The 25,565-nt window shown below is 42.6% G+C and overlaps 2 protein-coding genes across 13 annotated transcripts in view; both read left to right on the top strand.

Annotated features, from left to right (window-relative positions):
- arhgap46a (Rho GTPase activating protein 46a) overlaps positions 1 to 10,839 on the top strand; it is a 30,588-nt gene extending 19,749 nt beyond the window's left edge. For 3 of the 4 annotated variants that reach the window (XM_026306043.2, XM_026306046.2, XM_026306045.1), the window contains 8 exons: positions 135 to 1,569; positions 3,685 to 4,351; positions 4,600 to 4,692; positions 6,932 to 7,005; positions 7,295 to 7,494; positions 8,187 to 8,278; positions 8,489 to 8,658; positions 9,353 to 10,839. In XM_026306043.2, coding sequence (XP_026161828.1) covers positions 135 to 1,569; positions 3,685 to 4,351; positions 4,600 to 4,692; positions 6,932 to 7,005; positions 7,295 to 7,494; positions 8,187 to 8,278; positions 8,489 to 8,658; positions 9,353 to 9,547 — 2,926 coding nt within the window. In that variant the 3' untranslated portion in view covers positions 9,548 to 10,839. The remainder of the gene's footprint in view (positions 1 to 134; positions 1,570 to 3,684; positions 4,352 to 4,599; positions 4,693 to 6,931; positions 7,006 to 7,294; positions 7,495 to 8,186; positions 8,279 to 8,488; positions 8,659 to 9,352) is intronic. The other variant, XM_026306044.2, reaches the window with a different exon arrangement.
- Positions 10,840 to 12,474: 1,635 nt separating this feature from the next.
- On the top strand, positions 12,475 to 24,207 carry phf20a (PHD finger protein 20, a). Of its 9 annotated transcripts, none has more exons than XM_026306824.2 (17): positions 12,477 to 12,610; positions 14,597 to 14,703; positions 15,308 to 15,479; positions 15,840 to 15,924; positions 16,198 to 16,274; positions 16,398 to 16,992; positions 17,137 to 17,187; positions 17,283 to 17,552; positions 17,691 to 17,885; positions 18,041 to 18,139; positions 18,702 to 18,857; positions 19,231 to 19,412; positions 19,533 to 19,632; positions 20,659 to 20,854; positions 20,967 to 21,408; positions 22,160 to 22,340; positions 22,870 to 24,207. In XM_026306824.2, the coding sequence occupies exons 2-17, from the start codon at positions 14,621 to 14,623 to the stop codon at positions 23,010 to 23,012; spliced, it is 3,027 nt and encodes a 1,008-aa protein (XP_026162609.1). In that variant the 5' UTR covers positions 12,477 to 12,610; positions 14,597 to 14,620; the 3' UTR covers positions 23,013 to 24,207. The 9 variants fall into 9 exon arrangements, with proteins under 9 accessions (XP_026162612.1, XP_026162609.1, XP_026162607.1 ...); XM_026306822.2 differs by having other exon boundaries at positions 19,228 to 19,412; XM_026306821.2 differs by having other exon boundaries at positions 15,819 to 15,924.
- The last annotated feature ends 1,358 nt before the right edge of the window (positions 24,208 to 25,565 follow it).

The following is a 25,565-nucleotide window of genomic DNA, read 5'->3' as shown; positions in this document are numbered from 1 at the left end:
ATAGCTTCATGCCTGTGCATGACTGAATACAATGATAGTGCGTATATGGCACTGTCTGTTAACGTTTGGATGTGTATTCAGTCTTTATATTTGCTTTATAGCTTTGATTGATGTAAATATTATTCTGCTTCTAGGGATGCTTCTCAAAGATGGCAGCCTGCACCTGGTTCTAAGGCAACTATGTTAGTAAAGGTGAACAGCATGAGCCGTACCCAACCCAGCCCGGCCTTGCAGCAACAGCAGCATCAGCATGTCCAGCAAAGTGCACATAGCAAGACTACCCCCTTCACCCTTCATCCCTCCAGCAACAACACCCAAGGAGGACACTTAAACTCCACCCAGGGATATAAAACTGCCCCCTCTGGCAAAATGGCAGCCGACGCACGCCAGGCCCATCACCTGAGAAAAGCAAGTAATGGCAGCTTCTGCTTAGTGACATCCAGCAGTAGCCATCCCAGTCCACTCCTTCACAGGTCACAGAGCAGTACACCATGCCCTGTGTCTCCCCAGTATGGCTGCTCTGCCCCAATCTATGATGAGCCACTTTCAGACTGTCCCATATATGATGAACCTCCAGTAGACATGGAAGTTGAGGGGGCACACCTGTATAATGGGCAACCTCTGTCTCGCCAGACACCTACCCATAGCCTGCAGAAACCCAGACATCTCCAGCACCCAGGTTCATCTCAGCCAGGGTCCAGACACAAGAGGAATCCTTCTGCCTCTGACTACAGCCCAGCTGGTTTAGAGTGCATTAAGCACATGGTCAATGTGGACCCCAAACAGGGACTCCTGTCTGGCTCTCCTCTACCCACACGTACGCCCTCCCCTACCTGCAAGCAGGATCCTATCTTGCCCCAACCTCAGCCACATCCTCAGTCCCAGGGCCACTCTTTGCCCCAGGCTCGAAGCCAGTTGAGAGACAGAGAGCCAGGGACCCCTGGGCCAAGCACACTTGACAAAAAACAAAATTGGCGGGTCCTGGAGGCCACTGTACAGCGTGCCATGGAGGCACGACATAGCAGGCAGAGCAGCCAGGCCTCTCAGGACTTCCCCTCCTCAACCCCACAAGCTACCGCAAACTATCAAGACTCTGGTTACTCCACTGGCCCCTCCCCAAGTTTAAGAAGAAAGAGCAGGAGAAGGGTAGGAGCTGGTGGTGGTGCAGGAGGCAGACCGGGGTCTGTAGGTAGCAGTGGGGAGCTGTGTGCCCTAAATGAGAGGCTGATGGCCGAGATGAGGGAGGTGGTGAGCCGCTCCAACACCATGAGGGAGGTGAGAACAGAACTGGATTTGGAGAGGGTAGTTGTACCTCGGACACGGTCCCCTGCAGACTCACTCAGGTGGTATGGAGCTGGAGGGGTGACGTCAGCAGGCCGGTGTACTTCACGAGAGGATCTCACCGGGGCTCCCCGCTCACTGAACAGACAAGGTCATCATTCTGTCCTGACCCCTCTCGAGATACCAGGGAGGCAAAAAAGAACATATGAGAAGGTGGACACCTTAGAGATGAGTGTGAATAGCCAGGCTAGCCTGTCCTCACCAGAGACCCCAGGACCACCTTCCCAGGTAAACCCCACCTACTATTATGTTTTTGTTTTGCTCTGTGTGCGTGTGTTTGCGGCAAACAGCAAGAACTTAATGATTGTTAGTAACATAATAGATATTGTAAGAGAATATTTGTTAGCTAATCCAGTGTATTTTCAGACCTGATTAAAACCTCAGCTGTGTGTGTTGTGTGGTCTGTTCACTTCAGCAGGTTTGCTAGGATTCAGCTTTGTTTGGTCTGGAAATGCTGTGATTACTGATGTCTCTCTCAGATTAGGATGTCTGTGTCAGATGAGGATGAACAAAGCATATGCATATTATGGGATTTTTAGCTGCTGTTTTTGTGTTGTTGTATTTCTAGTCTAGTGTGTGGAGACAGACATCACATTTTAAATAAAATCCCTAGACACTGGAATAGATTTGGTAATATTTTTAACTTTGTAGAGCCCTAAAATGCAAAGCTACATATGTGAATGGACCATGATGATGGCTTATCTCAATGCCAAAGGTCCTTAAAAAATGTTCACAAGATTAAAGATAAAACTGTTTGACTTCTTACATAAGTAGAAGCATGTGGACACACTTCCAAGTTTTACTACTTCTAATCCACAAATCCCCTCTTGCAACAGAAACACAGCCCCATACCTCCTTACATTAAAGTTGTGTTTTCAGTCCTAGTGAACATCTGCAACTGTAACAACGAATGTTTGATTCAAGAGGGGGCGCCTTTGATGAAAACTGTATGGATAATCTGTCTCCTTGAAAAAAAACATGAGGCGTAATGTGAGTAATGCCTCTAACATTCCAGTATTGAGTGCCTAAATGTCCCCAGGACATTAGACAGTGGGCAGCCTGGGCACCACTGACTGTAATGGCCAAGTCCCAGCATTGCCTGTCATCCTCTTACCACCATCCATCTGCCCTGCACTGCAGGTACCGTATACTCACATGCCAGCTCTGTGCTTGGGTATCTGGGCCCGTGCTTGGGTATCTGGGGCCCATGCCAGGCCAAAGAGATTCAGGACATGGCTTCCCTTGGTCAGGAAGGAGGGCTACTGTGGTCCAGATGGCACAGGCTTGGCAGTGGAGGAGGAGGAGGAGGAGGAGGCAGGCTGGTAGCACTGTAACTTTAGCATGTTAGCTAACAGCCACAGAGCTCAGGGCAGGCCCCCTAAGTCTGTCCAACAATGCTCTTCAGACCTGCTATTATATCATTGACATACAATCACAGATTATGGCTTGCTGTGCATGAGCAGCAGTACTTTTTCCATATGTGAAAACATTTTTCTTGAAAGACCTCTGACAGTCCCTAAAAATACCACTTTTTTTTTTGTGAAAGCATTTTCGACTGTTTCACTGTTGTGGCCTAATCCACACTGTGACTAAACTGTAAGGTATCTGTATAATAGTGTCATTTATTGAAAGTAGAGGTGGACAGCATAGGTCCTATTTCCTAGTTAAACATGCCCTGGAGCTGACCTATTTAAAAAATTAACAAAAAAAATTATCTATTTTGTATGACCATATACACTCTCTGCCAAAGGCAAACCTCAGATCGGCTCCTTTTGAATGAGAAACCAAAATTTGAATTCCAGCTTATCTGGCTCCCATTCAGCTCCATATTACTTCAGGGTCTCATTGAAAAGACATTTTTTGCATTTTGTGTTCCATTAGTAAATTTGAGTTTTGATTCTAGCTCTGGTTTCTTGTTGTTCCTGGCTGTTTGCAGAGCATATCTAGGTTACTGGTTTTCTCTGTTAGGGGAGCTGACATGCTCCTTACGGTCATAAACTCCACCGCAGGGATCATAGGGAGGTCTTGTGTAAAGTGTAACTTCGTTTCTGTGGGGAAGGTGAGGCCGGTTTTTCAGGGGAGTGGGGGTGTTAACATTTTTTTCTCTGTGCAGTTCTTTTGTGGCATTAGGAAATTAATGTGCCAATCCTGCAACAATTCCCCCTCAAGCACTGCAGAGCAGTCCAGCTCTTAATTTATGGTGAACACTCTGCAGCACACATACACACTGTCTGTAGTCCTGCTGCACTTTTGCCTTACCCTATATGTCTCTTTTCTTATCCTCCATCCTCCCCTGTGTAACTTTTGTTTCCTATCTCATGTCCATGTCTTGTTCACCTGTAGGCGGGCACTCTAGAACTGCAGGCTCAGTTGGAGAACCGAAAGAAAGGCATGGTGGATGGGCGGACCGCTTCCCTGGGCCCTCACCGCCCTGTCAACCATGACAACATAGAGGGTGGTGATGGGACAGCAGATAGAGCAGGAGGATCCTCCTACCAGCTCTCATACGCCACCCTGCGGCAGCCCCCACCTCCTGACATGGGCATGGAGGACTGGGCCAGCAAACACCTCAACATGCACACGCAAGGCCTGTTCCGCCGTCGCGTTTCCATCGCAAACATGCTGTCGTGGAACCGGGGTTCCATTAAAAAGCCCATGCTAGTCACCAGCAACCGAGCCATCAGGAAGGAGGCGTGCGAGATGTTCAAGCTGGTGCAAGCCTACATGGGAGACAGGCCTTCACGTCTGGATCGTCGTCACTGTGCCCTGCTCATCGTCACCAAGTGCTGGGACATGCCAGGGCTGCGGGATGAGCTGTATGTGCAGCTGGTAAGGCAGACCACAGGTAATGCTAGCCCCAGGAGCTTAGCAGCAGGCTGGGAGCTGATGGCAGTCAGCTTGGCGTTCTTCGCCCCATCACCAAAGTTCCGTTGCTACCTGGAGGGTTACATCCAGAGACACACGGAGCCTGCCAGCGACAAGAAATGTGAGTCTCAGACTGAGCAGCAGGGTGGGTCACCTTTCTTTCTTCTGTACCTCCCTCTGTTGTCTGATTATCAGTGTTGTTTAAATAGGGCTGAGGAATGTTTTAATTACTTCTTCTTCCTCTTTTTTCTGTAAAATTGTAATTTAGTTTAGTCAGTATGATCCTGATCAGAAGAGCAGTGTTGTTTTTGATGAGCCCAGTTACCTGTTTGCTGACCTTATGTTGATCTATCTGGCCATCAGAAATGTGACTGTTGCTGTTTTCTCTTTCAGTGACTCAGTTCATTTTGGAACAGCAGGAACTAAAAATGAAGAAGAATTCCAAGTCTAGAAAGAAGCGAAAACAGAACACAGAGGAGGAAGAGGGTAAATCTTTTTTTCAGTTACTTGCTCTGCTAAACAGAATATTGCTTTGCGTGAACTGGATTTTCTTTATTTTCTTTATTTACTGTTTGTAGTGGCTTATTTGTTAGACAGAGCATGAAGCAGGTAGGGGAGGAAGCCCTAGCTATGTTTTGCTACTCTTCAAAAGCTGCCTACAGTCTCTAAGCAATGCACGCCATTACAAATCAAACATATCGCTCCCTGTAGTGACAACTCTGAGTTGTGGGATGGAAAATTCAGTACTGTCAGAGGAGCATATGCCTATGTACTTTCAGACACAATGAATGGGTTTCACAGAAAGTTGAAAAAAATAATGTGGGAGAATTTCAGAAGATGCTGTAGGCGCACAAAGGACCGCTCTGTGACTCATTTTAGTGGTCTCTCCGCCTGCTTGCATGTCAGACTGCCATTTAAAAGGATACCTACTCATCGGCACGTGCCCTCATTAAAGCAGCCCACAGTGCCAGCTGAAAAGATGATGTCACCAGAGTGGAGCCCAATCATCTGACAGTAGACACCACAGCAGTGACCCTTTACACATTGTGTTGGAGTGACTCAGACTCAGGGCTTTCTGCTGGCAAAACGCGAGTTGACTAAGAGGTCAAACAGAAAGCCTACTAAACATTTCTGACAAACTGAAAAGGTTTTAGCAGAAGGAATATTGATGTCAGCCGTCAGCGACGAGTATGTATCATATGTACCAAAACAGCATAATGAATGCTGCTGTTTGCTTGATAGATGGACGAGCTGGAACATTGTGTTTGAGAGCAATGAGCAGCTGTGAACAGCAGGAGTGGGAGTTTCATGTGGGAACTAGAGACCTGGCCTGTGCTTGGAAGCTGACTTCTTTGGGCTTGGGGCCCAGGGCACTTTGGTTTCAGCCAGTACTTGGATGAATGACTCATAAACAATAACCTAGACAAGACCTCAGCATCCTTAAATGGCTTAGTGTTTTTGTTGTTTCAGTGTGTTTAGCTTTATCCTGTTTGTAGACAGGTGTCATGCTGTTCTCAGCCCGGTACAGCACACTCAAGCTCCTAATGAGCTTGTAATTCTCCTGGGCTTCGGTTGCCTGGTTGTTGTTTTCATGCCATCAGCCCTGGTGTAAATATAGACCACCGGTAGTGTTCAAACCATTTTCTCACTGCAGCAAGAGGCTCTGCACTCTCCCTTTTCTCAGAGTAAGTGCACAGTCTCTGTGTTGGGAGCCCTGGGGGGTGGGGGCATGTCTGTGCCAAGATCAAGGGCAAATTATTGGTATGATCTCTCTAATTAGACATAATTATAGTCAAACTCAGTTAGATAAGCTGCAGTCATCGGTATGCATAGGAGTCACCTGTTTGCTATAAATCTGGGAGCTTTGACTGTAGGGAACATGCTGAAAAGCGTTTGTTGCTTTTTAAAAATCCCTTTGGCAAGTTTATCCATCTGGCCCTGGTTCAGGTGCCTGATACAGATTCCCTGAGATTGTGGGAACGGGAATAAACCCCATGAGAGCCCCATGAAAGTATTTGGTGCTAACCCGCTACCACAGAAGTAAAGAATATGGATTCTTTCTCTTTTAAACACATACAATGACCTAACAATCAAGTATTTTCAGTTTGCTTTTAGTTTGACAGCTGGAGTTGTAGAGAATTTCTAGGAACATTTTCTGGGACACACCAAGTTTTTCTGCTGCTTGAGTCTCTTGAAATACATCCCACCTCAGAAAGTGACATTGTTCCTCTAATGCAGTTACTTGCAAAATAGAACTGCGGCCTACAGTAGCTGCTAAAGGCAGGTAGCAGACAGGAAGCCTCTGTTCTCATTCTCACCAGTGGCCTTTAAGTCTGTGTACACTGATGAATCACCTGAATGCTGGATGTGTAGGCTGGATCCTGTCTCTAAAGCTTTTGTTCAACAGCAGTAAATCTTCCCTCAGCTTGACAGTTTAGCTGGGCCTGTTGTAATCCCCGTATACCAGAATCACACCATCAACATGTTTCTCCAGTTACCACTGCCTGTCTCACATTCTTGAATATCCTTGGGGGAAAAAAACTGCTCGTCATGTTTGTGGGAAAGAATTTAAATTATGTATTATTTTGTGGATGCAGTAATGCCCCGATGCTCAAGGGTTTTAATTAAAGTCTTTCAAGACACAGCCAGAGTGTACAGAGTATGTTTTGCGGAGTTGGGTTTCATAATTCCTCAGCCCTGAACTAGCCTCTCTGTCACCCTGCAGGCCTGCCTATCAGCACATATGCCAAGTTCTGCTATCGGAAACTGCAGAAGGTGGCTATCACTGGAGGCAAAAGGGTAAGCTACAAGAATAAAAAGATGAATTAAGGTTTAGATGTTGCATGTTGCTGTAGGTGAAAATATTTCACTTTCAAGTTATTAAAAATAGAATGTTTGAGTATGAAAGTTGTGATTTGCATCTGAGTCATCTGAGATAGTGTCAGAGAGAAAGACATGATTACAGGCACAGTCACAGAGCCACTGCTAAAGACATAAACAGATAAAGTCACAGTAGCACAGCTGCAGACACAACCATGACATATCCAGGTAGTAATTCTTCCCCTATCTGTACCTCTCAACCCTCCAGGGGCTACGAAAGCCCACCTTGGAGGAGATCGACCACAGCAGGCGGGCCATCGTCACGCCTTCCCTGTTCGGCAGTTCTCTGGAGGAGGTGATGGAGAGGCAGAATGAACTCTTCCCAGACAGGAAACTGCCCTGGGTGCAGGTTCAGCTTTCCCAGTATGTCCTGGCTCTGGGCGGCGCTCAGACAGAGGGTATCTTCAGGTAAGACAGACTCAAACTCAGCCAGTGACATGTCTCCACTTGAGCGGAGTGAGAGAGGTGGAGTCAAGGAAATTAGAAGGAGGATATTATGTCCTGCATGTATGTGTGTGTTGTATTGTATGTGTTGTGTATAAAAACAAATGTGTGTGGTCTCCTGTAGCCCCTTATTTTAGAGTAGGTTCTCCCTGTGTACAGTATACAGTAAAGACAGCAGAACAAACACAGCCCTGCTTTGCTCTTGAGACAAGCACTGTTTAATTTGATACATCATAATATGTGTTTACATGGGTGCTTAAGCTTACAAGCACGAGCTTCCCAACTGTGTGTATGTATAAGGTTTATTCCAGCAAATATATTTCTGTAACATCTTGACTTATTTAGAGAACTGTTCCTTTTGCTCAGATGTACTTTATACAGATCTCCCTGTGAAACTCTTCCGTATGGGGACTTCCCTGAACAGTACGCTTAGTTACATTATGTTTGCTTGTTTTTATTTTTTGTTGTTGTTTTGTTGAAAAGAAGTATTGCAAACAAAGAACAGAGTACTTTCAGCCACCAAGCCACATTTGAAGCCAATTGGGTGTGCATGTATAATGAATTTGCCAAAGGGCATGAAGAATGTGTAATGGTGGAAGTCGAGGTCCCTCTTGTGGCCGCTGATTGTAACTGTGCTGCTTGTGTTCTGTCCTCAGAGTGCCTGGAGACATTGATGAAGTGAATGCATTGAAGCTCCAAGTGGACCAGTGGAGGATTCCTGAGAATCTCTCTGATCCCAATGTTCCTGGTGAGGAAGGATGTATTTTGTTTATGCATGTAAATATGGGATTTGAGTAAATATGTCAACGGTTTATGACATACAAGTCCGTCAGAGCTTTGACGTTGACTGCAGAACCTTGCTTATTTGGTCGCAATTCTACAGACATTTAAAAATAGATATGGAAATCAGATCGCATTTAAACAGGTTAAAGAGTGTTTCTCTTTTGTTTTTGCTCAGCCTCTCTGATGAAGCTGTGGTATCGGGAGCTTGAGGAACCTCTCATTCCCATGAACTTCTATAAGCAGTGCGTCAGTAATTGTGACGACCCTGTGGCAGCCATCGCTGTGGTGCAGTCTCTGCCTGAGCTCAACAGACTGGTACTCTGCTACTTCATCCACTTCCTGCAGGTAATAAAACACATCAACATAGATTTATTCTGCCTGGAAACACAGCCCTTAACCTCATTTCCCCTTATCGTTCCTGTTCCACTAACAGCATTAGGACCACATGTGCATGTTCTGTGTCCTGTTATTTTCACATCCGTATTTCTATTTAATGAAGGAACAGCTTTGTTTTACAGGCACACACCTAATTTTTGTAAACTGCAACTCTTTAAAAGAAGTATTTAGCGCAATGTAGAACAAAATGGTAGAAAGATTCATTAGCTCAAGCTTACAAAATGATTTGTCATACCTGCAGATCAGAAATAAAACTCTATTTATTTATTTTACTCTATTTATTTTAGATTTAATCTGTTATTTTTATGTTTCTTGTATTGTTTTTAATGTTATCTGTAATGGACAAATGTATATAAAATGCAGGCTATGATTTTTAAATGTGGAAATTGAAATTGGTAAGCTAATTCCCACTGTTCTATAAAACTTAAAAACACTGTGTAGTCTAAAGCCTACACTGAAAATAAGCCTAAACAAACTTGGACTAATGGCACCTACTGTACCCACATAATTACACTGATTAGAAAATGACTATTCATCACTTCCTGTGTAACTGTGTGTGAGTCATACATTACTCACTGCAGGTCAAAAGTCAGTACACTCAGTCTTGCTGCTTTTCCTCTCCTCGCATTCTGATAATCACTAGGTATTTGCTCAGCCGTCCAATGTGGCTATAACCAAGATGGATGTGAATAACCTGGCGATGGTCATGGCCCCCAACTGTCTCCGTTGCCAATCTGATGATCCACGGATCATCTTTGAGAACACACGCAAGGAGATGTCCTTCCTGAGGATGCTCATCGTTCACCTGGACACCAGTTTCATCGAGGGGGTGGTGTAGACACTGTAAACCACAGAGCCCACGCTCGGGTGCATCTCCAGTTACACTTTTCCAATCATATATAAACACTGTCTCTGTTCAAACCACACTGGAAATATTACACCTCCTACAGCGCGACAAGTGTGAAAACAGCTTGGGTTTCAGGCCATGGTGCTCTCCTGCTTTCTAAGAGACAGAATGCATCACTTTAGGATTCACTGTGTTTTTGATAAATCGACAGATTTAAAGTGGTTCACACTTTAATGACTGTATTTTCTAACTGCTGCATGTGAAAACATATTTACTCTTTCATTTCTCATTGAATGGGTCTTACAGTATTTACTTCTTAAGTATTCACTCGGACAGACTTACTAAAGACAGCAGTGTTTACCCTCTCCTTTTTTGTATTTTTGGCCCTCTGGTTTAATTGTGTATGTGTGCTTGTTAGAGTATGGATGGAAGACAGAACTTTCTTTTAACATGTATAAAAAATTGATATTAAAAGCAAAAAAATTCTGATAATGGTGTCTCAGTAATAAGCTTGCCTGTTCTGTTTTGAATAGTTGTACTGATAGCTGGTCTCATCATATTTAATTTTACGAGCCACAGCAAACCACACCTCCACAACTATTTTGATGCAATGAGTGCAATGAGCCTTTGTTTCAACTCACAAACCAGAAGGATGTGAGAAAAGCTCTGTCTAATCGATAGTGGTTATTTTCTAAGTGAATAAACTTGTAATTATAGTTTTAATTTACAGTTTGTGGGAGACTTTATACAGCACTACTCTCACTATAAAGGTCTTTGAGTTGGAATTGTGTTCTCTTTTTTGTGGACTGTGTGTTTTTGGTTTGTCTTTTTTTTTTTTTTTTTTTTTGGCTCAGGTCTTATTATAAAACGGGTGTTGGATGTGGTAACTGGTAACTGTACATGACGTCCCTCACACTTTGAAAATAAATCTGCAACAAGTCCCTGTACTGAGAAAGGACTATTGTCAACTGTCAAGCACTATGAGAATGTAGATTACGCTTTTTGTGTCCTCTGTTAGGCTTTGCTGATGTAAATAAATTCTATATGTAAATAGAATAAATTCTCCTTAAGTATATTGTAATGATCCAGGTTAAGGGTGAAGTTAAGTGTTGCTGTATAAAAAAAAACTGTTTTTGTAATTAACTCTTTATTTCTCTGCTGTAACCGCCTGCCTTTGAACATCGAACTAATTCAAACCACTTTCCATGTGTGTATATATGTGGTTGCATACATTCTTGCTAAAATATGGAAATACTGTCCATAATAAAAGTTTTGTTCAATCTAAGTTTGAATGCCTTGGGTTTTTTAGGGGAATTTTCCTTTATTTTGATAGTAGATGACAAAGAGGAAACTGAAAATGTCAACATGCGACAGAGACAGCTGTGACCAAATAGCTAATAAATTAAAAATTGATCAGTGGAGAAGTTTTGATTAACCTCTGGTAAAGAATTTAAAAAATGAAAGAATTCTGATTAACTATATAAGCTATTAAAATATTTTATTGAATTATGTACATGGTTTAGAAGTTAAGAAATAGAAAGCCTTTACAACTAAATGAAACTGGAAATCACTGCTGAATTTTCACTTTAAACTGAGGTCCTTAAATTAGCCTAAAACACAAATCCATTCATTAAAACCAAACTAAACTAAATTATGTATGTATTAAATGTTCAAATTAATGGTTATGGAAATTTTAATTTAAAATTAACACTAAAATAATTTTTTGGGAGGATCTGCCTGGTCTGTATTTTAAATGCTTTTGTTTTGATTCAAGAACTGTTAAGGTCCTCTGAAAGACTGCACAGAATTGACAGGCTTATTCGTATGTGCCTGTGGACAGGTGTAAGGCTTTGCAAACAAATACAAGCTGCTCCCTGTTCTGCTACTGGGCATCATGTCACTCACCCAGGATGTACATGTTTGTTCTTTGTAGGCACATCACTGGTGAAAAGCTGTGCAGGTACTGACACTATAACAGCAGGGTGACAGGGCCTGTGTGTCAGCCTGTGGGACTGGAACAAGTTAAAGAAAATAGTTCCAGAGGAAATAAACCCAAATGACAGCTGATTTCAAATTGTATCTCTAAAAGATAGTACAAACCCATTAGTAGTACAAGAGAGTACAAACCCATCAGTCATTCAAAGAGCAGCTCCAATTTCCAAAACCATCACAATTTTATAAATATTATACTGCCTGCACAGAATCACAAGGTTGTTCTAACTGTACTCTATTGTTTATATGCTACTATATATTGCTACAACACCAGTTTAATTTATCACAATCTTTTCATAGAATATATATTTTATTAGTTGATGGTACTTGCATTAGGTGCCAGAGTGAAATTTTAGGTACTAGAGTTTTATCCTACATGTGATGTAGGTTATGATAATGAATACATCACAATATGATGTTCCTGCCAGCCTTGAAATAAATTTGGGTTTAGCTGGGTTACCCTCCCCCGTGACCCTGGTTAAGGAATAAGCGGGTATAGAAAATGGATGGATGAATGGGTTACCCTCCACTAGATCCTGTAAACACGCAGTTGCTTTCAATGAACGATGGGTGGCGCTATCTTCCCGGACAACAGATAGGCGTCAACACCTTTGATACTACACAGGGCCTTCTCTGACTTATTGGATCCAATTATATGTTTTCAGAAATATACCAGGTTATCATTTGATTACTGTAGGCCAATGTGTTTATGATATTAACTGATGTTGCCTCCACTTAAATAGCTTTGACTTGTTAATTAATTCTATTTAAAATAGGTTTAAAGTTATTTCGTTTTATAAATATGACCTGATTTAATAAAAATTAATAAAACACAAATATTTAATATTTATAGGTAAAGGCTTTATCGGAAAGCATTAGGCTCAGGCCGTTGTAGGCGCATGCGCATTGCAGCGCCACACTGCCCGCGCCAGTGGTGAATGCAACGGGAGAAATACAACTGCGTGATCTGGAGTAGACAGGCAGCGGCGGCTGTATCTGGACTTTAACGGGATTACACTGTACATTTTATCCCCGGCCGGACAAAGAGTGACTGGAGAACAGGTAGGAAGGTCAAATTGTATTCCCTGTTTGTATTTCATGGTGCGTAATCCCCAGGAACATCGTGTATGAGGCCCGCTTGGTGGATGCATCAGCAGCGTTAACGTTAGGCGGTGTGATGCCGCATGTCGGCTTTTTGAGTTCAAAACAAACGTGGCGAAGTAGGCAATAAAGAGTTATATTTGTACATTCCGTTCAGCTATTTGTTTAATTATCGCACGGTTTCTTGGTCGTAGTGTGACTTTCGAAGGAGCTTTTAAATGACCCAGTGTTTTGTCAGTTGGGAAGTTTAATGCCGTGCATTTCCACGCCACTCGCTCACAGCAGGAAAACTATCAAAAAGTAGGCCTAGCGCGAGGCCCGACAAGCTCTGCGAGTGACAGCTACACGGCCAATCAGACGCCAGGGCCCCACCCACAGCCGACCCATTCGACCAATCGTGTTTCTCTAAAACGTGACGTAGTCATGGCTCCTCTCGCGCTACACCCACCGGTTATAAAACACCGGACAATAAAGTGTCAGTAGTGGTAGAGGCGGTCAACAATAGGAAACCCAGGAGAGCACGAGGCTACGTTTTCTCGGTGTGTTTCTGTTTTAATAAACGGTTCAGCTTTGGGAATATTAATGGCTCTGTGCGTGTGGGAATTACAAAGGTGTGGGGGAGTCAGTTTCTTCCCTTTATTATCGCCCTACGATTCACTCATGTCTGTCATTACAAAGTGTCTCACATAACCTCACTTAAACCATGTTCATAATCTCTTTCCTGACTCATGATAGCGGCATCAACAAATCCCGGTGTCACATCCGTCTGGCAGTCTGTGCCGATGTCCTATGTCCGTATCATTTCATTATAAAATCTCGCATTTTACTGAATAGGGAATCGTGCAGTCTTCGATGTCGTGCTTGGTGCGCGCATGTAACAGTCGGGGGTCTTTGCTATTGTCTTCTATTGTGTCTATGTGAAGTCGACTGGGCAGAAAACACGTGGGCCGAGTAGTGTGAAGACATCCGGTTTGTGGGTTCCATGAAATCCAGTAACTCCGAACTGTCTCCGCTATGGTGAACAGGTAAGGGACCGTGATTATATTCTGAAACCATGTAATTTCTAATGAAACGCGCCGATATATCGGGCTATTCTGTGTTCTGGATGTGTCACGAAAGAGGCGCGCTGTTGGCGGAAGGCCATCGCTCTTTTTCTCTGTGAAAGACGATTTTTTTTTTTCTCGTCCACCAAACCTTTTATCACAGCTGAAGGGCTGATCATCGTTAGTAATCTTAGACTGCGAGCTTGTATTTGCAGCTGCATTGTGGATGATGCTGTATAGACCAAGAGCCAGTTTAAGAAGTATATGCTGATAAATGATTATTAGTTTGGTGCAAAATTACCTCCCTGTACCGGGTGCGGTGGGGAAGGGGGAAGTGGAAGCTATGAGCAAGTTATCGTAGTCATTCTTGGACTTTCTGTCACTGTGCCTTCATTATAGGGAATCAAATAACACTGAAGGTAAATATTACTTATTTCAAGGACTGGACGTCCTTGCTGCCTTAACTAGTAATCACTGAACATCTGGTATTAGTTACACATTTCACATCCATTGGAGGGGCATGGCTCACCTTAATATGTCAGTTTTCTCTTGTGTATACTGTGTTGCATCATACTACACCATGTGTAATCTATAGCTTGTGTAGGTTTCCTCAGCTAGTCCTGCACAATTGTTCTGCTGGCACACAGTGGGAGTGGCTTACTTAATTATTTTCAGAGTTGCATCTTGGGTGCAATGCTTTGATTTTTTTCCACCTTCCTGTGGAAAAATAATTGTTGTGATGAGCAGGACACAAGGGTGATTGCAAGTTTGTAAAATCCTTGGTAGTCCAGTATTGTGATCATTGCTAGACACAATGTGCTGCTTCGTGGTGTATCCAAGATGAAATGGCTGTAGTTGAGATTGGTGTGTCTTCTGGTTAATGTGTGTGTGTGTGTACGTACAGGAAGGGAGCCTTGATGTGGGCAGTATGAGTAAGACACCCCCTAACAGAAGAGGGATAACATTTGAGGTGGGAGCTCAGCTTGAGGCCAGAGACAGCCTCAAAAACTGGTGAGTCATGGCCTTGCTCATTCCTCTCCATCCATGTTACCGTTCACATGCCTCCCTCTCTCACTTAAATTGTCATTCCCTACTCCTCCTGTGGCCTTGGGTTAGCTATTCTTTGTGCCTATAAAACATTAAAAGATAGAGTGTTGAAACCCATCCAGCCTTCACATTTCATCACTGTTCCTTTGCCAGTAAGCAACAGCTGGTGGGGGATGTGTGCCTGCAGAAAGCCACTAAACTAGACTGGATTAATAATGGAAAGACCTTTTAAATCATATTATAAATTGTTTTAATGGTTACAAGTATACTAAAATACAAATGAAAATGGGCATTGATACATCAGCAGATATGTTATTTTTACCATTGGCCTCAGCAATACTTTCTACAATAGTTACTCTGCAGTATCAGGTATTAATTGCATTACTCATTACATTACCTCATTCCACCTGGTCATTTTTGAGCGAACAATAGAAGTGCTGGTGCTGTGGGTCCCAAAAAGATAAACACGGTTCATATCTAGGATGTCAGAGTAACAGATTGTTACTGGGGGTTGCAACTTCAGTTGTGATTTAATTGTGTTTCTTTGTCTAATTTTTTTGTCTTGTAGGTATGCTGCCAACATTGAGAAAATTGACTACGAAGATGAAAAAGTACTAATCCATTATCGCCAGTGGAGCCACCGTTACGACGAGTGGTTTGATTGGACAAGTCCTTACCTGAGACCTGTGGAGAGGGTCCAGCTGAGGCGAGAGGGCTTACAGGACGACGCCCCTGTACCTGTAAGCCAAAAACTGTTTATGCATGCTATTTCTGCTTGATATGACCTGTGTATGGAGGATTTAAAAAGTCTGCCGCTATTCTGCATTTTATGTTCCTCTAGCATTTGTTGTAGTGTTTCTGGATATGGTGGTTCTTTCTGTCATTCAAAAAACACACAATGTTAGAACATAATATTGGAGGGTTTTTTTTGGGGGGGATAAGTTTTATTCTTTAATTTAAGAATAAAGTTTAAGCACTCTGTGATTTTAATAAAGATATAACAACAGTTATAGTTGGTAATTAACAGCTTCACCTTCTAGGAAAGTTTGACCACCCACCTACTGTTTGTCCTTGATCAGATGTCCCTGTCGTTCCTCCAGGGCTTTCACGTGAACGATAAGGTCCTGGCCAGCTGGTCTGACTGCCGTTTCTACCCTGCTAAAGTCATTTCAGTTAATAAAGATGGTGAGTATTAATAACTTCAGAATTTAAAAACAACAATCTTTGAATTTTTTGAGTTAATGTGTAAAATAAATTTTGATTGTGCAACCTGGAGGATCTTAAAGGTTTTCTGATGATTATTCACTGAAAAACGTGTTTTTGTAGTTGTAAATCTCAGTCTAAACAAAACATTGATGTAACTACCTTAAAACTAATCTGCAGTTGGCTAAGTGACTATAAGCTGGTTACTGTGTAAAACATTGTCTGCATCACTTTACTCTCCTTTCTCCCCCTCAGCATCCTACACTGTGAAGTTCTATGATGGCGTCATTCAGACAGTGAAGGGGATACACGTGAAGCCTTTTATTAAAGAGGTACATGTAATTTAGTGACCATTAACTCTTACATATCCATAATCAGTCTCACTGTCTGTTTGCTCTCTGTCTGCCTTTTTCTTTCTCATTTCCTAAACTCCTCTTTATTCTGCTGACAAACAGAGAGGTGGTGCTGGCGGAGGGAAGTCTCGGTCCAGTGAAAGGAACATGGTTAGGAGGGTCCCAAACCGTAGGGACAGGAGGCCTCAGGAGAACGGGGTTCCCAAAAACAAGCGAGCCAGACGCAGCATTTCAGACCAGGAGGAGGAGAGTAACAGTGATGATGACGAGCGGGAAGAAGGGATGATGAATGAGAAGAAGAAAACAAATGGGGAGGTAGAAGGTGCACCCACTATCAAAAAGGAAGAGGAAATAACTGAGCAAATAGATCAGAACAAGCCCATGGATGCAGAAAAGGGGGCGGGACTCACAAATGGAATCAAGGCGGAGGAGGGCGACGCGAAAAATGATGATATGTGTCATGTAATAGGAGAGGTGAAGGAGGAGGAGGAGGAAAAAGAACAGAGTGGAACAAAGCCATATACAGAGACACCCAAGCCATACGCAGAGTTATCCACTCAGACGTCAGCACAGACGGAGCAGGTATCTGTCACTATGACAACCACAGAATCCAATGGAGATGCAAAGCAGAAGCCAAACGTCCAGTCAGAAAGCTCTCGGCCTCCATCAGACGCACCACCTCCCCAGCCTGTGAAACGTAAGTGTTAATGAAGTAATTTAACAGATGTCATTGGGTCTGTTGGACTGTGCAAATGAATAAGAGTGTAATAAATGCCACATAGTATCTGGGCATATTTTAAAGACTTATGTGAATGAATGAGTGAATGCATTTATCTTTTAGCGGTCAGGAAGCAGGGTTTCCACAACCCTAACAGATTCAGCAGAGAACCATGTGAGTACACCCCAATATTGTTGAAAAAGTTAAAGGTATCACTTGCATAATTTGATGTGTCCCTTTGACTCATTTATGTTGCTCCCTTTCTTTAGTGTACAGAGTTATAAAAAACCAACCGCCTCCCGTCCTGTCCATCAATCTTGACCACAACCCCTTTAAGTGCAGCGCTCCCGGCTGCACAAAGTCATTTCGTAAGGCCAAGCTGCTGCACTACCACATGAAATATTACCATGGAGAGGAGCAACCTCCGGAGGAAGACCGCAGTCCCACAAGGAGCGTCCAGACCAGGGCCTCTGAAAAACAGGCTACTGCCACCGGTTTGGATGGCCCGAAGAGACGGCGCACCATCTCTGCCTCTCTGCGTGAGTTTCTTTTACAATTCTAAAACAAGGCCTATTTGAAAATATACTTCATGTTTAGAAGTATGTCCAAACTCACAATTCTTAGTGTAAATATCAGGGCTTTGGGTTTTATTCTCCCTTTTGTTGGATTTTTCTCAGAATCAGTTGGAGCTGCCACAGCTCCCCATGGTGAGGTGAAGACTGTAGGCAGACGCACGTCTGCCCCACCTGCAGTCAACACCCAGAGCCATCAGCAGAGGGCACTGTTGAGGGAGAAGAGCAAGGAGAACCAGCTGGACAGGAATGGATGTCAGCAGCAGGACAGGGACTCAGACAAGAGTGGTTTTGACATTGGTCAGTATGAACCACTGAAATACTGTCATTTATTAAGTGAGAAAAACATTGCCTTGTGTGTTAGTTTCCTTTCATACAGTATGTTTATGCTTATAGGATTGTAGTGTTACCTGTGCTCACACAGGGCTTAACTCTTGCCACTCAATGGTCCCCAGGGTCAGTAAAAGACAAACTGAAAGAGAAACCCAAACAGAAGGACTTTCTCCGCATTAAACTAAAGAAGAAGAAGAAGAAGAAAAAGAAAGCCAAGTCTGGTAAGAATGGGTCCCTGCTGTTAGGCCTTCTCACATAACTGCTGCGCTGCATGTGCTCGCACTGTGACGTGGAAACAGCTAGCCTGCAAAGCATAAAGTACTCCATTCACTCCTTGATGTGGTGACTGAGCCTCTGTGTGTGGGAGAAGTGTTACATCTGTCGCTGGCCTCCGATTCATTTCCTTTACACTTATTAGGCAAAACCTTTATTTGACAGCACTGGCAGTTAAAAAGCCAGATTTTATTGTGGCACCAGTATTGACTAACCTAAACACAAATTTAACACTGTTCTCAGTCATTTCTAGATTCACACTAGTATGTTTGGCATGGGCACAGATGTATGCACAAAGGTAGATGCTTTACACTGATTGGTTATTTCACACAGTTTAAAGGCCTGAATTATGGTCCACATGGTTTTTGTCAAATTGAGTGACTCCTAACTATTGAGTCTTATCGTTTGTTTTGTTGTGCCACATGTTACGTCCTGATGGGCATTTGTGTAGCATTTTCAAAGTTGACATTTTTGTTCTACATCTGCTTCCCCCCTTCCCTGTATTAACAGACTACACAGGTAGTGAGGAGAATATTGACATCTCAGTATTGGGTCTTCAGTCCAAATTGAATTTGCCACTCAAACCCCCCCTCTCACACAATCACAAGCCTGAGGCCTACCCCAGCAGGCCTGGATACAGCTACTCAGAGCAGATACATGTGGATGGTGGGTATCTCTATGGCAGCGTGTATGTGTTTGTAAGAGTTTGTGTGTACATGGCTTCCTCTCCCCTTCATTCTTTTAATCCTGTTGGATTCAATCCACCATGTTTTAGTTTGATGTGCATCACTGGGTTCACATAGTGACCTGCAGAATAAAATGGACTGCTCACAGAGGTGGCCACATTTTTTAACACTTGGTTGATTGAATCCTTGGCTTTTCTTAACTGCAACAGCTTGCTTCATCGTATAAAATCCACAAATATTCATTGAGATTCACATAGTGCAACACATTTTGTAGAATAAAAATGTAATGAATTCTTCTTTGTCCAAGGAAAGTTACATCTTGTTGCACTGCTCATGTGTCCCTGTTAAAGTAGATGAGGATAGCATCAGTGACTGGTCTACTGACAGCTGTGGGTGGAGTGATGATGACTTTGGAGTCGATTTGGACGTCACCACGCCGCCCCTCAGTGTGGACTCTGGTGCTGTGGACACTAGTGACCAAGAGATAGTGCGATGTATCTGTGAGGTGGAAGAAGAGAATGACTTCATGATCCAGGTGAGCCAGTTGTCCACTTATAGATTGTCTGTTTTTAGGGCATACAAACTTTATTCATCCCTAAGGTTAATCTGATGTGAAACATTTTCATTAATTATTATTACATTGTCCTTCCCACAGTGTGAAGATTGTTTGTGCTGGCAGCATGGCACGTGCATGGGACTGCTGGAAGAAAACGTACCAGATAGGTACACCTGCTACATCTGCAGAGACCCTCCAGGTGAGGGATAAACCAATCTTTGAATCAGAAATGTTTTGCTTTAGATTGCACGCTCAGATTTTAAGTATTATAAAAGTATTATCTGCCATCTAGTGGACAACAAGCCAAATGACACTGTAGTAGTGACAGGCAGTGATTATTTTTATCAAAAAATAGATAAAAAGAGTACCTTTTCAATCATGTACAATTTTTTTTTTTTTTAATACCAGTTTGTATCAACTTTTATCATAAAACTTTCTCAGCCTGTGGTTTGTACTGGTATTTTTTCCAGATTGTATTATCCTTATACATTTAAATATTGCCCTGCTATATATCCTATAAAAATAAAAATAAAACTGTTTATATTACCCCTACGGTCAACTGGTTCACAGTGTGACAAGCCCAGGCCAAAAGATGCTCTTGGTTGTGTGTGTGATGATGAAAGCAGGAAGAGGTTACCTACTAATTATGATTTAAAAAATCCTGAATGATTATAAAGATGCTTTAAATGTCATAAACGGTCAGCTGAAATAGCTAACAATAATGAGCTAGAATTATTCTCACTGCTGATTTGTTTTTAGGCATAAATTATAATGTAATTCTAAGTGACACAGTCTTTTAACGACCTAACAAGTTTGTCCACAGTAAATGTGGAAATAAAGAGCTACATGATTAAACAATAGCTGTTTTTTACCTAAAGAAAAATGTTTTATGAGGCAGCTTTTGTTGTTATTTTGCCAAGGTGGAAGAGTGAACAATCAGGGAGACTGCAAACAGATCTCCTTTTAAAACTGACAATTTCAAAGTATTTGTATTTTATTATTTGTGTTGATTGTGCTATACGCCTGGTGCAAGATGCAGTGTTTTTCTATATAGGCTCTACACATATTAAGAAATGCAATCTCTAATTTCCTGAAGCCAAAAAGTGTTAGAACCCAACCCATCCAACTGAAAGCAGGCACAGGCTGCTTCTCAAAAAGAGACCTTGATCGTGCAAGAGTTTTATATTTTCATTACACCTAATAAGAATTTCATCATCACTCCCAGGTCAAAGGCAAAGTCTGCGTTACTGGTATGATCGGGAGTGGTTGAGCAATGGCCACATGTATGGCCTCTCGTTCCTGGAAGAGAACTACTCCCATCAAAACGCCAAGAAGATCACCACCACTCACCAGTTGCTGGGAGACGTGCACCACGTGGTAGAGATCCTTAATGGACTGCAGCTCAAGATGAACGTCTTACAGTCAGTACTGAGGCTGTTCACAACCTAAGCCAAATTAAATGAGAGATATCATGAGAGAAATTACTGTTGTGATGTTTACAAAGGGGTCTGATCTTTGTTTTTGGCTCTTCAGGAGCAATGCTCACTCTGACCTGCAGCTGTGGCGGCAGCCGTGGAAGCATCTGGAGAGGTCACGGACCAGCTCTGACTCGTGTCGGGGTAGCAATGCAGCTCCATCTCCTGTGACTCCTGATGAGGATATGAGCCGAGGAGAGATTTTAATGTCCAATGCTCTGGAGAAGCTGAGTCGGGCTGCTACAGCTGCCACCTCCTCTTCATCCTGCTCGTCCTCCCCCTTCCCATCCTTCCAAGACTCCTACATTACCAGTGAACACTGCTACCAGAAGCCACGGGCATATTACCCAGCAGTGGAGCAGAGGCTGGTGGTGGAGACCCGGCAGGGCTCGGAGCTGGAGGACAGCATGAGAAGCACTGAGGAACTGCTGGAGCGGGAGCAGCGCTACGGGAGCCTGTTGGAGACAGACAAACCCAAATCAACAGACAACAATAACAAGGTTAGATTTTCTTCTACAGCAGACATGAATGCAGTCTAGTTAGTAGTTATTAGAGGTTACAATGATTATTAGATAGTGGTTATTAGTTACAGTGTTCCAGAAATACTTTTTCCTCCTGTAAAATCAAATGTGAAAAGTTACAAAAGCGTGTTCATCACCCAAGCTTTTTTTTTTTTTTTTTTTTTTTTTTTTTTAAAAGGCACTTAATACACCATCATAACTTAAAAATGGAGACATATTTCTCATTAAGCTGAATTGTCAGTTTGTCAAGTCAAATAGCACTTAATTATTGCAGTACCCATGACTCCAGGTACAGATGTAATGGAGAAGATGTCAGCCAGACACAGGAATGAGCTGTCACTAACAAATTACTGCTGAAGCTGCAGAATTGATCTGGAACTAAACAAGATCCTGTATGTGATGTAATTAAACCTCCTGAGTGTAGTTCAGCTTTATAAGGGTCAGACTTTTCACTTCCTCTTGTTGTTAAATTATGTACACAGTCTTGGTTGTAGAGCAGACAACACAACCCTTTAAAACTGAAGTGGGGTAAGTTGTCAAGGCAACACTACATTTGAGTCACTAGAGTGATTCAAGGATTTGGCTCAGCTTTTGTTTGACCACCAATCACAGTAAATGGTGTGGTTGTTAATCTCTTGTGTGCGTAAATAATATGATTTGGCAGAAAGGGCTCTTGAACAAGGTCTGAACCTGACTGTAACGACACTGATTTCAACTTGAATGTCATTAGGCTTTGTTGTGCGGCTCGTGGTTCCAGACTGAGATGAAGGAGAAGATTGGGAGAGATCCTGGAGAGGCAGCAGATAATAGTAGACAGCATCAGCAGTGGCAAATCAACCTGCTGGATCACATTGATGCAGTCCAGGACGAGGTGTCGCACAGGATGGACTTCATTGAACGGGAGCTAGATGGTAAGAGCTGTGGACCTGACTTAATTACTAACAGAAATTTGATTTAAAAAAAAAAAAAAAAAAGTGCATATGAGACCTGCTTAAAAATGATGGTTTATAAGAATCTGCTTGTTGTTGCGTTTCTTACTTACACAAGAAAAACTACAATTCCTACACTAGACCTGTAAAAGTGTCCCAACTTGCATAAATGTAAAAGGCTTTATTGAGATTTGTCATCACTGGTTAATATAGAGGGAAAGAGATGGGTCAAACACAAGTCCTCTGTCACTTTACTTGCACATACTCTGTGTTGAGCACAGAATGTAAACACATTTGCTTTTGATGATGTGTAAAATTATTGCAACAGCCCTGAGGTCACTGTGATGTGCAGCTAGCTGTGAGGATCGCATCATTATCTTTATGTGGCCCGATCCTGCTTCCCAAAACACTCTCAGGTTGAGAACTTGGTAAATCTCTGAGGGCTAAAAGAAGCAAATCCTGTGTAAACATGTGCTCACCTCTGGTTCTGATTCTGCTCTGTTCCCTTCAGTGCTGGAGAGCTGGCTGGACTATACAGGGGAACTGGAACCTCCTGAACCTCTGGCCCGCTTGCCACAGCTTAAACACCGCATGAAACGGCTGCTGACACAGCTGAGCAAGGTGCAGCAGATCGCCCTTTACAGCTCCACATGAGGGCGCCAATGAACAGCAGTGGCCTCAGGATCCATGCAGCATGCAGAAACAGTGCAGCGGAGGAAGCTCACTGGACCATGAAGATAATGACATTAATGCAAATGCAAGGCTGAGATTGTTCGGCACATTCTCTCTGACCTGATTTCTGCCACCATTTCTCCTCTTTGAAAAGGTTCTACGTGGTGGAATCTTCTGATGCTGCAGCCAGCCAATATTTCTATGAACATGTATGGAAAGTTAGCATCATAAATCAGGATTAAATGCAAAAATTAACCTCAAATGCAGGAGAAAATCCCTAGGACCAGATTACACTTCTGTGGTTCCCATGCAATTCTATACCTTCTGAATGCCTTTTGTCTGAGCTACTGCTTAAGGTTGCCCTGTTTCTCTCAGTACACAGTGCTTTACATGCAGAAATGTATATTCAAAATTGCAATTGAGCTCCTGAACCTACACAGCCTCTCTGCAATACTTTTTTTAAACAGGTTTTCAGATGGTCACTGTTTGTGCATTAACAAATGTCCCAAAGTTAAGTTTTGGTCACATGTTATGCCATAGTGTGTTGAAACCCTTGCTTTAAGTGTAGGCAGATAGTAACTTGAAGACACTGAGTATGTAATGGCTCTACAAGCAGTCTCTACATAGACTTTGTTCTGTTTTTTGATCTACTCAAGGGTTTTGTTTTATGACACTGTGAAGTTATTTTTGTCTGGAGTCATGAGCATCTTGTTTTCAGCTTTAGAAAAGGTAACAAGTGATTTCTGTTTCGTCTTAAATTGTTAAGCCTCTTTCCTCATCAGTGTACCAGTTTTATTCGTCAATCTTTGTGTGTCTGTCAGTTACCATATACCTTACTTATTACTCTATACATTGTTGTTGCTGTAGCACTTGACCTAGGACTCACTGAAAACTGTAATGTGGACTTTTCTCTTCTTAACTAGCATCTTGTGCTTTATCAATGACAAATACTACTTAAACCTTTAAAATCCCTTGTTTTTCTGTTGTTTCATCATTTATTTACAATATTTTGGTTGTTTGTAAATACTCAAAACATGCTCTTTATTGAAAACATTCTCCAAATACAGATATTGTATGCTACTGTACTGTAAGTGTCTGGCTTAGAAGCAGGGGAAATGTCCAAAACAATGCAAACAGATTTGCTGGTACACAAATAAACTATCATTGTTATTAATAACTATGTTCTTGGCTATTTTAATATCATGGTCCTGTTCTAGAAAGCAGAGTAGCTGAGGAGGATGATCTGTGACGGCAGAAGATGAAATCAAGCAGATAAGACATATTTTGCAGGCCTTTGATTTCAACACAGTAGTCTAGTTTAAAAGGTTACTTTCATTAGCGCCACAATCATCTTCTTATAAATATTGATATGAACTAATATATGGCAGCTGTGGTAGGAATGATCCATGAATGCAACTAAACAATGAATGAGAAAACTGGAAACTGAAAACCTGTTACCCAGCAGGGTAGTTTAACAAAGTTAGCACAATAACTGACCTAGAGTTAAAACGATGGTTGTTGTTGGAGCTGTAAACTCAAGTTTCCACTAAACCCACTTGGTGGAATACACAGTCTCAGACATGCTGCGTGTTGAAGGAAGGGTGGTCCCTCTCATCCTGTTTATCCAGCTGGCAGCCACTGAAGTCTAAGGTTGCATCACTGAGTTTGATGTAAGATGTTTCCTTTGCAGCAGATTTGTCCTCTTACACAATCAGATTGAAATTGAGCTGTGAAGACTAAGAGAATCTGACTGCTTGCAGAACTAGAGGAAATCAGTGGCAAAGACTTTCCTGCTGAGGTGCCACTGAGCAAGGCATCCAACCTCCAGCTCTGCGGTGTAGCTGTGTATGACCTAAAAACAGCACTGGTTGCAGCTGCGGCACGGGGAGGTGCATGAACGAGAGGGGCTTTACTGGAAATCAAAACACGACATAAAGGAGATTGCGTGCATACTTAATGTAATATGTTTTTATTGCATAGCCGATTTGTGGAGTTACATAATCAGATTGAAAATGGAAACTTAATGAGAATTCAAATCGGGTAATCTCTAAAATGTGAGCCAGCATAATGTGGTGACAGAGCAGGGGAAATGATATGACCATGACAGATTTAGTGTGAAGCCAAACATGTTCATCTCCTGATCCTGGCGACGGACTGGACTGTTCCCAAAGAACAGTAAAACAAACAGAGCTTTGACATTCATTTAAAAGAAAAACCTAAATGAATACAATTATCTCAAAGGTGGGCGTTTACTCCCAGACATGCGCTGTCTGCCTTTTATCTTAACCCGAGACGAGAATCATCTTTGCCTCATAGTGACAGTGTAAGTGGGACCTGAAGCTGCGAACACGCAGCATTTGATTGTGAGCGCAGTCACAATACTTTGTGGTCGTGTACAGTTTGTCCAGCTGACATCAGATGCGTTTTCTTGCTGTGTCTCAGTAGCAGAGTGCCGTGCTCGTTATTCGGGAGGAGTGAGACCTCCTGCCTGCCCCTCCTGTCTGTGCTGCGAGGCGCCTCCTCCCATTGGCTCAT

This window comes from Mastacembelus armatus, chromosome 5, assembly GCF_900324485.2.
Source record: "Mastacembelus armatus chromosome 5, fMasArm1.2, whole genome shotgun sequence".
NCBI classification, from domain to species: Eukaryota; Metazoa; Chordata; class Actinopteri; order Synbranchiformes; family Mastacembelidae; genus Mastacembelus; species Mastacembelus armatus.
The sequence above is the reverse complement of the archived record's forward strand: the minus strand, read 5'-3'. Positions and strand labels throughout refer to the sequence as shown.

What these genes read in the sequence shown, in the direction of transcription:
- phf20a (XM_026306819.2), top strand. Translation starts at nt 14,621, where the DNA reads ATGAGTAAGACACCCCCTAACAGAAGAGGGATAACATTTGAGGTGGGA. An exon ending in CACCATCTCTGCCTCTCTGC is followed by an intron (nt 17,553 to 17,690) that starts GTGAGTTTCTTT and finishes GATTTTTCTCAG; the next exon opens with AATCAGTTGGAGCTGCCACA. An exon ending in CAAGAGTGGTTTTGACATTG is followed by an intron (nt 17,886 to 18,040) that starts GTCAGTATGAAC and finishes AATGGTCCCCAG; the next exon opens with GGTCAGTAAAAGACAAACTG.